Source organism: Chelonia mydas, chromosome 2 (genome assembly GCF_015237465.2).
Source record: "Chelonia mydas isolate rCheMyd1 chromosome 2, rCheMyd1.pri.v2, whole genome shotgun sequence".
NCBI classification, from domain to species: domain Eukaryota; kingdom Metazoa; phylum Chordata; order Testudines; family Cheloniidae; genus Chelonia; species Chelonia mydas.
In genome coordinates this window covers 77,743,730-77,756,958 of record NC_057850.1, presented here as the reverse complement: position 1 = coordinate 77,756,958, position 13,229 = coordinate 77,743,730, and the positions used below count along the sequence as shown (strand labels likewise).

Below are 13,229 nucleotides of genomic sequence, written 5' to 3'. Positions count from 1 at the left end.
AGAAATTCTGGATAACATTTTGAAAAACACTTAAGACCTATTTTCAAAAATAATTTTAGGTACTTTAGAGTCTGTCTCATTGAAAGTCAATGGAATTTAGGTCAAGACACTTTTTGAAAATGGGACTTAAGTGCTTTGCAAAACGTTACCCAAAATCTCTGCCAAAAAATTCTCACTCCAAGGCAGTGTTCTGTTTTCAAGTGTCTTGGGACCTAAATTCCACTGATTTTAAATGAGACTTAAGAGCCTAGGTGTCTAAATCACTTTGTTAAATGGCACTTTGATCTTTTTCAGACGTTTGCATTTATCTCCTCTATGATTTGTATAGCACAGAGCACCCTGACAGTGCTTTGTAAATAACAAATGCTATAGCTGGTGTGGTGAGATCACAGTGCACAGCCTTGCAAATACCTTGACTTCTGCAGGACCCCAACTCCAGCCCACAGAAGTTTGACAACATGGCTAGTAAGCAAGATGAGACACAGGAAGAGATTTAGGATCCAAGGTAACAACAACACTTGTAATAAATCACATGGCTTCCATTATCCAGCTCATGATAAATTATGGGCATGAGTCTCCTTCATTTCTAAAGAGTGAAGAATCCATACCAAAAATCCAGTGTTCCCAAACTGCTGGACTTTCTCCAGCGTGGTCTAGACCCTAAATATCATGTCTGCAGATACTTCTAAATCCTTGGAAGATCTTCCCCTCATATTCAAATCCCTATGAGCAGCTGCTTTTTCAACACCAGCACCCAGACCCACAACATTAAAGGGTGAGGAGACAAAACCTGAAACGTACAGATGGATGGATTAAGATCTTTGTTTATCTAATTCAAAATCCCTGTACCAGAAAGAATCAGGGTTCACAAAGCCTGTTCTGTGGCACCTTCTTGAGTAGAAATGGCATTGGTCACCACAGATGTATGCAGGGCTTCAACTCAGTCATCCATTTAGATGTTTATAAAACACTAAGCTAGATCTTGTTCCCCCAGAGATGAATCCTTTGGACAAAGTACGGAACAGAACGGTCCCTAAATAAGCCAGCAGTTCCTTCCAAGTACAGGTGGGTGGGGGGAGTGTATTTCATTTCTCAATACTGCATACTGTCCCGTTTGTCACAAATTGAGGGCAAAGTCAGGATCTAGGAAAGTAAATGGTTACCAGATATTTTTCTTTTCTAGAACTGGAATCCCTTCTAGTCTGATCAGGCTGATTGAGTTAGTTCTCCTTTCTATCTTAGGAGCACCATTTTTGACAGGATTTCTAGCAGCATTTTAATTTGATACAACTGTCAGCAGTACTAAATATTCAAATGTATCTACAGCTTTGGAAGTGCTCATATAGGGGCACTGGAAGAAGCATGGATAAGCACCTGAGCAACAACTCTTTCCTGCCCCACATCACTGCCAAAAGAGACCCTTACCCCTTAGGGAGGTGATCGTGGGAATGGCCTAGCATAGAAGGGAAATAATTAAGTAGAACTTCCTATTTTTCAGAGTTTAATGTGTATCATAGGTTTTTTAATGTTTGGGTGTTAGCTGTAGTAGGTGTAAGCACCTTTTCAATCTTAATTTTCCCTTAGGGCTCGTCTACACTGGCAAGTTTTGTCGCCAAAAACTGCCTTTTGGTGACGAAACAGCAAGAGCGTACACACTGCAATGGGACTTTTGTCATGAAAAACGCCTAGTTTTGGCGACAAAAAACTTCCACCCCTACGAGAGACTTTTGTCTTTTTTCCTCCCTTTATTGTCTACAGAGCCAGTGTAGACACTGCTGATTATTTTGTCGACAGAACTGGCTTCTGCCAGTATCCCACAATGCCTGTCCTGATTGCTCTGCTCAGTTATCTCTGCAGGCATGCGCCCCTCCCCTTTCAAAGCTCCAGGAAGTATCTGTCTGCTGCTCCCTTTGGAGAACAAACAGAGCACATAATTGGAAGGCTCCTGCTCTGCTGCTGTTCCTAGTGCAGGGCAGCAGGCAGACGGCCGCTGCAGGGGGGAGGGGGACAGACGGCTGTGCTGCTTTGCCATTCCCCAGCAAGGAGGCTCACAGAGCTGCTCATGATGCGGCTCTCTGCAGCTGCGGGGGCTGTGGGAGGACTCGGAGAGAATCCAAGATGCACAGGGATCAGCTCTTCCTTCCCACAACGCGGCACTGTGGGCTACATACCCATAATGCATTGCTCATCCTGTCGATGATGGTGTCCCCAATGTGGACATGATCTGTCGACAGAGGGAGCAAGTGTGTTCACCCTTTGGCAATTTTTGTTTTGTCGACTTTTGGGTGTCGACATAAGTTTTGTCAACAAAACTTGGTAGTGTAGACAAGCTCTTAGTGAAGTATTCTTGTGTGGGTATACATAATTCATCAACTCAAATATTGGATTAAGATGCAACTATATTTAAATCTAAACTAAATTCAGATCACTGGTTTAATAGGAGATGAGAACTGGGTTGCTGCTGCTTGTATATCATGTGATGTACCCAGTTTTCAAGCTATCGGTCTGGCAGCTGCTTGATGCCATTCATTAGTACACATTAATGCAGCTGAAACAGTTTCTTAAAAGCTGCTGAGCATGTGACTTTGAAAGCAGTCACTTTAAGTTGGGTGTGAACTTCTAACACGTGCAAGTAGATGTTTTGGAGAACTGAGCCAGTATGCAGATACTGTTATTACAGAAGTGCATGTTAAGGGTGTTTCTCCGCTTCGTTGTATTATGGATTATATCTGATGTTCCCCAAAACTCATGCTTCAGGTTTTCAGTTGGCCACCTGCGGAGGTCAGGAAGGGATTCCCACTCATGACGTATTCTAGGAAGGTTTCATCTCTTTCCTCTAAAGCATCAGAAATGGGCCATGCATGGAGATGGGACATCGGGAGGGGTCGGCCAGTGTGCTGAGGTGGCACTGAGCATTCTCTCTTGTTCTTGGCTGGTTGGGGCTCTCCTGCTCAGAGTCTAACTGATTTCCGTATGTGAGCTTGGGAAGGAATTTTCTTCCAGGTCGAATTAGCAGAGATTGAGGGGTGGAGGGGAAGGTGTTGCCCTCCTCTGCAGTATGTGGGCAGAAGTCATTTGCCAGGTTTATCTGGAACTATCTCACTTAATCATTTCCCTGACATTGCAGGGGTGTTGAGCGCTCGTGCACCTCGGTCCCACCTATTCTCTACCTGTGGCACACAGTAATTAGTCTAATGCGGGGTGTAATACTTGTGACTGATTTTAGTTTTTGCATTTAGCATGCAGGTGCTAGGTGGTGTTGGTGGCCTGAGTTATGCCGGGGGTCAGACTAGATGAGGTGGTCTTAAACGTCGGTAGCTGTAAACTCTAACTACTGATGTCCTTTAAACTTGAATGGTTTTTTTTACACACATGCATTTCACATATACAGACCCTTAAAACCACCAGACAACTCAAGATTTCATGCCCTAGTCTTAACTCACCTGTCCAGCTGAGGTGCAGTATATTGCAGTCATAAAAAGGAGACCGTGAAACAAAGAATATTATGCTTTGCTGCAAGACCCAAGCACACCGCTGTCAGTTAAGGCTGTAGTTTCAGTTTCAGCTCTGAATTTCCTAGCAGTTGTCAGTTTAGGCCATACTCTTGACGTAATATTTTACCATGCAAGTAGACAGAGATTTGAGGCTGCCATTTATATATTTAAGGAATGCAGCTCATTGGCCCATAGTGTGTTCTCTGTGTATAGAGATTAACTTAATTCTTTTCTTATGTGTGAAATATATCTGCAATTTAAATGACTAATTGCACTGTAGCTTTAGGCTGAACTTATTGGTAACACATAAATGTTGATGACATGTGATGGGTCAAGAGATTTATAATGTAGTTGACAATATATTGCTTTAAATGATGTGGCAAAGAGCCAGAAAACTTCATCTTAATAATTGTCTATTAACTAACATGACACATTTGTACAGTATTCATTACCTCCAGGTACAGATTAGGCATCTGATGTAGCCATAGAAAGGGACATGCGTACATGAATCTTGAGCATAACAGTGAATAAACTGACATTACATTTGCAGTAATTTTGTTTCAATATGTAAAAGATGTTGTTGCCCACACTTGAAAGGACTTGTAAAAGTGTCACAATGAAATCTGAGGGGAAAAATGTAGCTGAATATTTTGTTCTGTTCTGTAGATCCTTGACAGTGTAGTGAAGCTCCTTTTTAAACAAAAGATAACATCATAAATACACGTTTGTTTTTAGCTGCATGAGAAACAGCCTGGAAATAGAGATCTAAGCTTGACTTCAACTTGATCTACACTCAAGGTCTATAACTGTCTCCTTTTTAAACAAGTTTTTATATTTTAAAAAAATCAGTTTTTAATACATTAAATACAGTTTGAGAGAGCATTCTAGCCAGTTTTGTGGACACAAGGACTATTAGCAAACCAAGATTTATCAGAGTAGGGCACAGTGAAGCAGAATTGCTGTAATCCACTTTGGTGTCATTGAGAAGCATGGATTTGTTTCACTTTCTATGGGCTACACTGTGATCCTTTGTCATTTTGGTGAGGACTGGCAGGAATAGTCCCAATGACTTACAATGGGCTAGATTGTGCAAGCTTTATTTGATTATTTTTTTTAATGTAAAAGTGGCTGACTTTTGGCAGTGTTTCTCCTTTACATTTAGATAATGAACTATATAATCAACAGTTCAACCAACCTGTCTTTTTATATGGCCTTCATCCCTGTAGTATCTGAGCACCTAACAATCCTTAATGGATTGTATCCTCTCAACAGCCTGGAAGGTTAGAGAAGTGCTATCTGCATTTTACAGATAGGGATCTTAGACACAGTGTCCATTATAAATGACTTGCCTGTGGTCACATATGAAGTCTGTGACTGAACTGGGAATTGCACCCAGATTGAAATCCCAGTCCAGTGCCCTATCCTAACTATCTATATAGGATGTATTATGAACAGCAGCTATATCAGATCTGTATTTGTGTAGCTCTTGTAACTTAACTATCTTATGTCTCTGCTGCTTCTGTACAGTAGAGTTACTGTGAACATATAGAAAAGTTCTAAAGAATCTTTTGTAACCCGCACATACATAAATACCTAGGAATGGTTAAAATTTTAAATCATCTTGTTATCAACTAGTTATTTTTAAACCTGAGCCGGAATTCTGTGTGGAAAGGGTCACTGAGGTAAGTGAGCGTTATCAGGTCCTGAGCAGGTAGCTCTGAACACTAACACTATTGACAGTACTTTGGAGCCACATATTCCAGAAGTCTGTAGTCTTACCATTTAAATTGGTTACATTTACTTTCACTTAAGATCTTGGAGACTGAATCGCTTAAAATGGAGATAATTACAGTACAAACTTTGGTATTCTTACTTCATAATCACCACCACTGTTGTGTCAAACTCTTCACTCATGCCTTTTGAGGTACAATTCAAGTGCTGAACTGTTGGCTCATAACAAATGCCAGAGAAAGCTCTGGGTTCACTGGAGACTTTCAAACCAATAGTTCTTAAGAAAAATCTAACAAGAGTAGTAGATGTGATCGATTTATAGGTCAGTAAAAGTTTTTATTTGGAACCCTAAAATCTTATGGAACAATTTGTTCTCTTCACTCTGTACCAAAATCATCCTGGCAGTAGTAATTATATGCTTTCTGACTTATCACATGGTATCTTACGATAAGTTCACTGGTACGTAAAGGATTCTTATTCTTACAGAAAGAAGGCAAGATGAAGGGTTGTCTACTTGATACCTTAAATATAAAACTTTCAGCCGGTGCCTGCAGCCAGATTTATAGAAGATAGGAGAGATTCCAGAGGAGTGGAAAAGGGCAAATATAGTACCCATCTAGAAAAAGGGGAATAAGGACAACCCAGGGAATTACAGACCAGTCAGCTTAACTTCAGTACCCGGAAGGATAATGGAGCAAATAATCGAGCAATCAATTTGCAAACACCTAGAAGATAAGTAAGAGTCAGCCTGGGTTTGTCAAGAATAAATCATGTCAAACCAACCTTATATCCTTCTTTGAGAGGGTATCTAGCCTTGTGGATAGGGGGAGCGGTAGATGTGGTATATCTTTGATTTATTAAGGCTTTTGATATTGTCTCACATGACCTTCTCATAAACTAGGGAAGTATAATCTAGATGGCTGTACTATAAGGTGTGTGCATAACTGGTTGGAAAAACGTTCCCAGAGAGTAGTTATCAGTGGTTCACTATCAAACTGAAAGTGCATGATCAAGTGGGTTCCTGCAGAGATTGGTCCTGAGTCCCGTTCTGTTCAATATCTTCACAAATAATTTTAGATAATTTGCAGATGATACAGAGCTGGAAGGATTGCAAGCGCTTTGGAGGATAGGATTAAAATTCAAAATGGTCTGGAGAAATAGTCTGAAGTAAATGCAAATTACTCCACTTAGAAAGGAATAATCAATGGAACACATACAAAATAGGAAATGACTGTCTAGGAAGGAGTACTGCAGAAAGGGATATGGGGATTATAGTGGATCACAAGCTAAATGAGTCACCAGTGTCACAATGTTGCCAAAAAAGCAAAAATCATTCTTGGATGTATCAGGAGGAGTGTGGTCAGCAAGACACAAGAAGTAATTCTTGCACTCTGCAGTGGTAAGGCCTCAATTGGAGTATTGTCTAGTTCTGAGCACCGTATTTCAGGAAAGATGTGGACAAATTGGAGAAAGTGAAGAGGAGCAAAAAAATGATTAAAAATCTAGAAAACATGACTTATGAGGAAAGATGGAAAAAAATGGGTTTGTTTAGTCTGGAGATCAGAAGACTGAGGGGGACCATAAGTTTTCAAGTACATAAAAGGTTGTTACAGGGAGGAGGAGGGTGAAAAATTGTACTCAGCCTCTGAGGATAGGACAAGAAGCAATGGCTTAAAATTGCAGCAAAGGAGATTTAAGTTAATGTTAGGAAAAACTTCCGAACTGTCAGTGTAGTTAAGCACTAGAACAAATTGCCTAGGGAAGTTGTGAAATCTCCGTCATTGAAGGGTTTTAAGAACAGGTTAGACAAACACCTTTCAGTAATAGGCTAGTTATTACTCAGTCCTGTCTTGAATGCAGGGGAGTGGACTATATGACCTATTGTGGTCCCTTTCAGTCCTACAATTCTCTGTGACTATAGTCACAAAGACTAAGCTAGTCACTGACTGTGTGGTTTCCTTCTATCTGGATACAAGCAGTGCTGCTCCAGTTTTCATTTCAGATAAGTTCCATAAAGAGCCATAATTCTTTAACAAACTATTACATATAGGATATGGTAGTAGATGTAGTGTGGTAATTCTCTAATTATAACTGCCTTGTGGAGACTAATGCACACTCTCTTGGATCTGCTAGCTTACGTCTATCTTCCTCAGGTTTCGATACCTCATGCTATAATTGTTCCCAACATATGGATATGGCCACATGTCTGTCCTTTGCCTACCCCAGTAGGTATTTTGGTGGGGGGTGTCTCCCTCTCATGCAATTTTCAGATTAGTAATTGGAGAGTTCCTGTAAGGTGACATCAAAGCTGCCCTAAGGCAGTAGCTTGAGGATTTCCAGATTCTTGTGAAATCCTCAAAAGCTATGAAGCTGGACAGCCCTGGGCCCCTTTCCCCCTCTGCCACCCCAGTGTAGAGAACATCAGGGGGCCAACTATGGGAAAAGCCAGAATGTGTCTCTGTGTTAGCAAGTTCTCCATAGTTGCAGTCCACCAGCTATTACTTCAAGTTTTAATTCCACCACAGGAGTGGAGGTGAGAGAGAGGGGTTTGGGGCTTTGAAAACACGGCTCTGGCCTGTCTGGCCCTCTGTATAAGGAACTGGGTATCCTTTACCCTCAATAGATCTGCTGCTGCCCACAGCAGGGATCTTACTCTGTTAGGCTCGATCTTCAAGTTAGAGGAGGGAGTGAGTTTGTTTTGCGCTTTTTTAAAAAAAATTCATTTAATGGGGTTTCTTAACTATTCCACTAACTGATTTCAAAGCCGACTTCCTCATCTGTTCAAACTGCCTGGTGCTTCCTCATTCTGTCTCAAACTTCTCTTCACTTGAGATTACACCTTTGACTAGATAACTCTCCATTTTTGCTTCGCATTGGTAAAAATGCAAATACTTGGAGTGGGAGGGAAGGGCAGTTATTCAGCTGGCCTTGCTTGTGACTCTCATTCACTTTAAGCATCCCACCTTTTTACTATGTTGGGGAGAGAAATTGTCAATAGATTTAGGTGAAATCGTAATTGTTCAAAAACTTGCCCATATGCAGTGGGTACATATCACTTTATATTTTTTATGAAATCAAATTTGCATTGATTAAAAGCTCTTTTGAAGGGAAAGGTGCTTGTATTTCCCACCGTTCAGGGGAGTTCGGTCTCCTCTGTGGATACTGCTGAGCCATTTTTGATTCGCATTGATACAATTCTTCCAATAGCATGTCATCTTAAACATTTTCTCAGAAAAGAGAGAAGCTGGGTTCGCTGGTTATGGCACTGGCCTGGGAGTCAGAAATCTTGGGTTCTGTTCCGTATTCTGCCACTGACCTGCTTTGACTTTGGGCAGTCATTTCACTTGTATATACCTCTGCTTCCTCTCCCACCTTGTTGTCATAGATCCTACCCTGGAGAGGTTAGTCTTCCACAGTGCATGTGTGGGGCCTAGTAGAATGGCGCCCTGATCTTAGTTAGATCTGTTGCAGTAAGACAGAAGATAGGTGGGAATTCCCTATAGAAGGGATATATATCCTCTTTTTAAATCGTTCTGTTTGATTAAGTGTCTTAGCATGGCATATATACCATTTCTAGAGTGAGTGGAGGAAGTACGAGATGGAAGAGGACACGTCCTTCCTGTTTGAAAACTACCACTAATGCAGACTCCAAGACAGAGTTCAGGCTGGTGCCTGCAGGGCTGATATGTCTTACCTGTTTGCAGGTAAGCTCTGCAAAGCAGAGGCGGGAGCTGGTGTGCAGGCATCTAGGGTTGGGAGGGGAAAGACCAGGAAGGAGGGTGGGTCAGTAACTGCCAGCCAGTGTCCAAATAGGGCTCGCACCAATCCTGACAAGAGGCATCTTAATCTTCTCCCTCACAGAGCAGCAGTAGAGGACTCTTCTGGCAGTTACTCTGCAGAGAGCACTTTCCCTAGAGTGTCACCTACAGATATGGCTCTAAGTATCAAAAATCCACGTAGTCTTGACTCCAGGTCTTTGGCATTAGCAGTGAATTGTGCCAGTTTTCTTTTGTTCTTGACAGATGCAGACACCCTGCTGCAATTAGCTATTCTCGGTGCACAATTTGAACACGAACTTGTAGGCGCAGAATACCAGTTTTTCTGAGGTACCAGAAACACAGATGTGTTGCTTTGAAAGCAATACCCTTAGAGGTAAAAAGTGTCAGTACAGACACTTCCATTTTTTCCTCACTTGCTCCGCGGTTTAAATCAAAATATGAAAGGACAAAAAGTTGCTGCGGGTGGGGAAGGGCAAACCAAGAGGGAACTGGAGTGCTGCGTATCTGAGGTTTTGCTAGTATGTGCTCTGCAGCTAACTTGTACTTTGAAGGAGGTTTCTATGTGCTGTAGCCTCAAAGCAACACCGTGTTCCATGGTAGGTGTCATTCCAAACAGATTCATTCCTTTTGCAGAACCAACAGTTACCTCTTCAGATATGTGAGTGGCCTGACCCAGATTGCCTGTTAAAGCACAGTAGCAGACTAAATATGACTTAAGCCCATATTTGTAAAGGTATTTAATCTCTTAAGACCCAAAATCTCTTTGGCAATCAACAGAATTTAAACTAAGTGCCTAAATCCCATTTGAAAATGAGATTTAGGCTCCTAAATCAGTTAAGCGCTGCAGTGTTGAGTGCAGCAATGCCTAATTACCTTTTAAAAATCTGGGTTTTGATCTGTTTCTTTTCAAATAACATGCAGTGGCCTGAACTTTCCCGGAAGTGAATTTGGAGAACCTAGTGGCTGTTGCTTTGGATATGTTCAGTAGCCATTTGAAAGGCCACAAGAATTTTGTACTCAAATAGCTTATTGATGAAGATTTGTATAATAGATGACAGCTGTCTTATGAAGTTGGAAGTGTGAATTTACTGTCTTAATAGACTACAGTTTATTATGAGCTTGTTTTTGTCTGATTACATTCTTTCATAATGCAATTTCCCAGTTGCAGGGTGCACTAGATATGATTTCCAAGGACTCCAGACTTAACAATAAACTAAATTTATAACTCTTTTCAAAAAGATAAAAACAAAACTCCTTGAACCCGGACAGGTTAGCTCTCCTGCTTCCTTATAACAGCTTGCAATATTGACAGCTCTCAAACAGAGGTTGGGGATTTGAGATGTATGCCCCATTTTTCCAAGGGAATGAATAAGATAGAGAGGATGTATGTGTTTATTTTTTAAAGGTAAGACTTCACATCTAGAGAGAATGTTTTCACCTCCATGAAGTTCTTTGAATTATAAAGGACATTGCTGTTGGGTTACTGAAAATCCCCGGGGGTTTGTTTCATTTATAACATTGCCTTGAGCCTTCTGCTGCATCCTGTTGGATTGACCTCCTTTTCAACTCTGTGCTGGCAGCTGCACTGCAGAGCTATCTTTTCCCTGGATCCTTCAGGGTTGTCATATGACAAACTTGAACTGTGACCCTTTTGTGTCTTACCAGGCCAGCAATGCCCTCTTTATGCTACGTGGCCAGCAGTCTTCCCCACGCACACGTTTGTTCCAAGCCATTTAACAACGTGAAAGTTTCAAATGATGGCATTTCATAGTTTTTAATAGTAATGACTGTAAAAAAATGAAACAATGCTTAATTCTGTGCATGTTGCTAGTAAGGTACTGCTTAATTTTCTGCAAATCATTGTCTAATATCTAGTGAAAGTGCCTTTTAATGTATTTTAGCTTATAAATTTAAATGTTCTTTAATGTAAAGTCTCTCCTTATGGCATAAATATCTAATTCATTGCTGTGGACTGTCCTTCACTGGGTTGTTTTTAATCAGGTTTTTTTTAAGCCAAGGTGATAAAGCCCCATTTTGGGGAAGTTTCACAGAGACTGTTAGGATAAGGATTGACAATAGTTAAGATTGCATCCAAGTAACACCACCTCCAAGTGGAATTGATGCTGGTGGGCATCGCCTGGTTGAAGTTAAAGTCTGAGCACTTGTATTTGTACAAATTGCATTCATTACCAAGAAGCCTGCAGTAGTGATAAGAGACTGGCTGTATAGTATAGATTGGCTCCAAGATAAGTAGCCAGTCAATTGTGCAGCTCATAGTAATCTTCCTTTTTTTTTCCTATTAATCTCTGTTCATTTCAGAATGGGGGCTGGCTGCGTACATATGTTCTTGCTAACATCCTGAATGTATGACAGCTAATCATCATTTCCCCTCTTAATTTGATTTTCATATCCAGATAAACCTGCTGATTGGGAGATGGATAGACTGCATATTCAAGGAATGTCTTCCCAGCATTTAGATACTCTGGCTGTGTGGTTTTTTGTGCCTTGAATAATAGGATCTCCTGGATTATTTTTAAACACTTTTAGACAAATAACTGTACATGAATGGTTATACTGTTCCAGTTCCTCTTTGCCGTGTTTACCATGTGTTAATACTTGAGTCCATTCTCAGACACTGCTGTCTTTGTGAGAAGACCAAATCTGAAGCAGAAGAGTGGTTGTGGGTGGGAATGAGGGCTTCACTGTGTCTTTACCCAAAATAGTGTATTCCTATGGTATTCTGTGCCATACATACCCATTCTTTTGTGTACAGCAGCTTGGAAATTTTCTGACAAAACGGAAAATGTTGGTTCAGTGAACCCAAAATGTTTTGCAAACATGGTTCAGGTTGTGGAATTTTGTTGAATCACAGGCAAGGTTCTTTCTGACAGAACTCTGGCTGGCAGGAATGCTAAGAAGCCTGGGCTTCCGTGGTCTTTGGCAGGCCAGTTATGCTGATAGGTTGGGGGAGCCTGAAGCTTCAGGGGACCTGTTGTTCCCTGCCCTGGAAATCAGCTGCTATTCAGTGGTGATCAACAGTGAAACTGACAAACATCTTAATTTCACTCCAGCTGTCAAGGACCTGGGTGGGTGGGTGGGTGGGGGTCTTGTTTTTGGAAACACCATGTTTCAGCTTGTCCAAAATAAAAGAAATTTGGAATCTTTGGTTTAAAGCAGATGTTAAAGAAACTTAGTTTTGGTCCTGATTAGACCAAAACCAAATTTTAAAATGTCAGTTTCTTGCAAACCAAAATTTCAGAGTTTTCCTCAACTCTGCTATTGTGTAATTAGGTGGCTTTCAGCATGGTTTTTGTCTGTAAAAGCACTCCCTGATCTGTATCTGTAATGAAAATGCAATTAATCGTAGTGTTTAGAGTGATATATTTTCTTCCAATTGTTGAAATAGCCAATTAAAATGGCAGACAGTAATTAAATTGCAAAAGATAAATTGTCATAGGTTATATAGAAATGAGATTTATGGATTGCAGGTTTCTCTCTTACAAAAACATACATAAAGCTGAATATCAACATGCTAAATTTTGTCTGCCTTTACATGACTTCAGCATTCTAGCCCATTCAGAATGAAGTGACATGTATTTTGAAAAATAATTCATTTTAACGTTTTTTTCTCTCTTCTCCCCAACCCTGTTTAGGGCTTGAATGGCACTGCAGTTGCTTCTGGATCATCTGGTGTTAGTCTTACAAAACAGTTGTTTCGTCCAAGAATAACACGTGTCTGTCTCAGGGACTTGATATTCTGCATGGAACAAGAGAGGGAGATGAAGCGTTCTCTAGCCTTGTACCGTGCTCTTCTCAAGTGATGATTCAAATCTTGCATTTCATTTCTTGCTGTCTACTGCCAAAGAAAACACTGAAGCATTGTTGCACTGTCCTGAAATTCAATTTGTGGGAAATAATCCGTTATAAGGATATCTTTTGTTTACAGATACACATTTGTATTAAATACCTAATTTAGCACCTGGAGGGTTTTTTTAAAAATTAATCAAATTCGAGTTAAACCAATCTGTAAAACAGTGAAGACACCGAGCACACAAGTACTCAGCCCACCTGCATGCATTTAACTCTTGCAGACTAAAGACTTAAGATGTGTACCAAGTTATCTACGTCACTTGCTTCAGTACTCCAAAACCTTCCTCCAATCCAACCTTATTTAGGAAAACAAATTTCAAGGCACTACATAGCCTGGTGAATGTATCTAATCATG

The 13,229-nt window shown here is 40.7% G+C and overlaps 1 protein-coding gene across 2 annotated transcripts in view; it reads left to right on the top strand.

The window, feature by feature from the left end:
• Positions 1–12,997, top strand: part of TAF4B (TATA-box binding protein associated factor 4b) — a 121,322-nt gene extending 108,325 nt beyond the window's left edge. The window contains exon 15 of one of the 2 annotated variants that reach the window (XM_037892719.2): positions 12,658–12,997. In XM_037892719.2, coding sequence (XP_037748647.1) covers positions 12,658–12,825 — 168 coding nt within the window. In that variant the 3' untranslated portion in view covers positions 12,826–12,997. Of the gene's footprint in view, positions 1–11,418; positions 11,873–12,657 lie in introns of those variants that run through there. The other variant, XM_043539706.1, reaches the window with a different exon arrangement.
• The last annotated feature ends 232 nt before the right edge of the window (positions 12,998–13,229 follow it).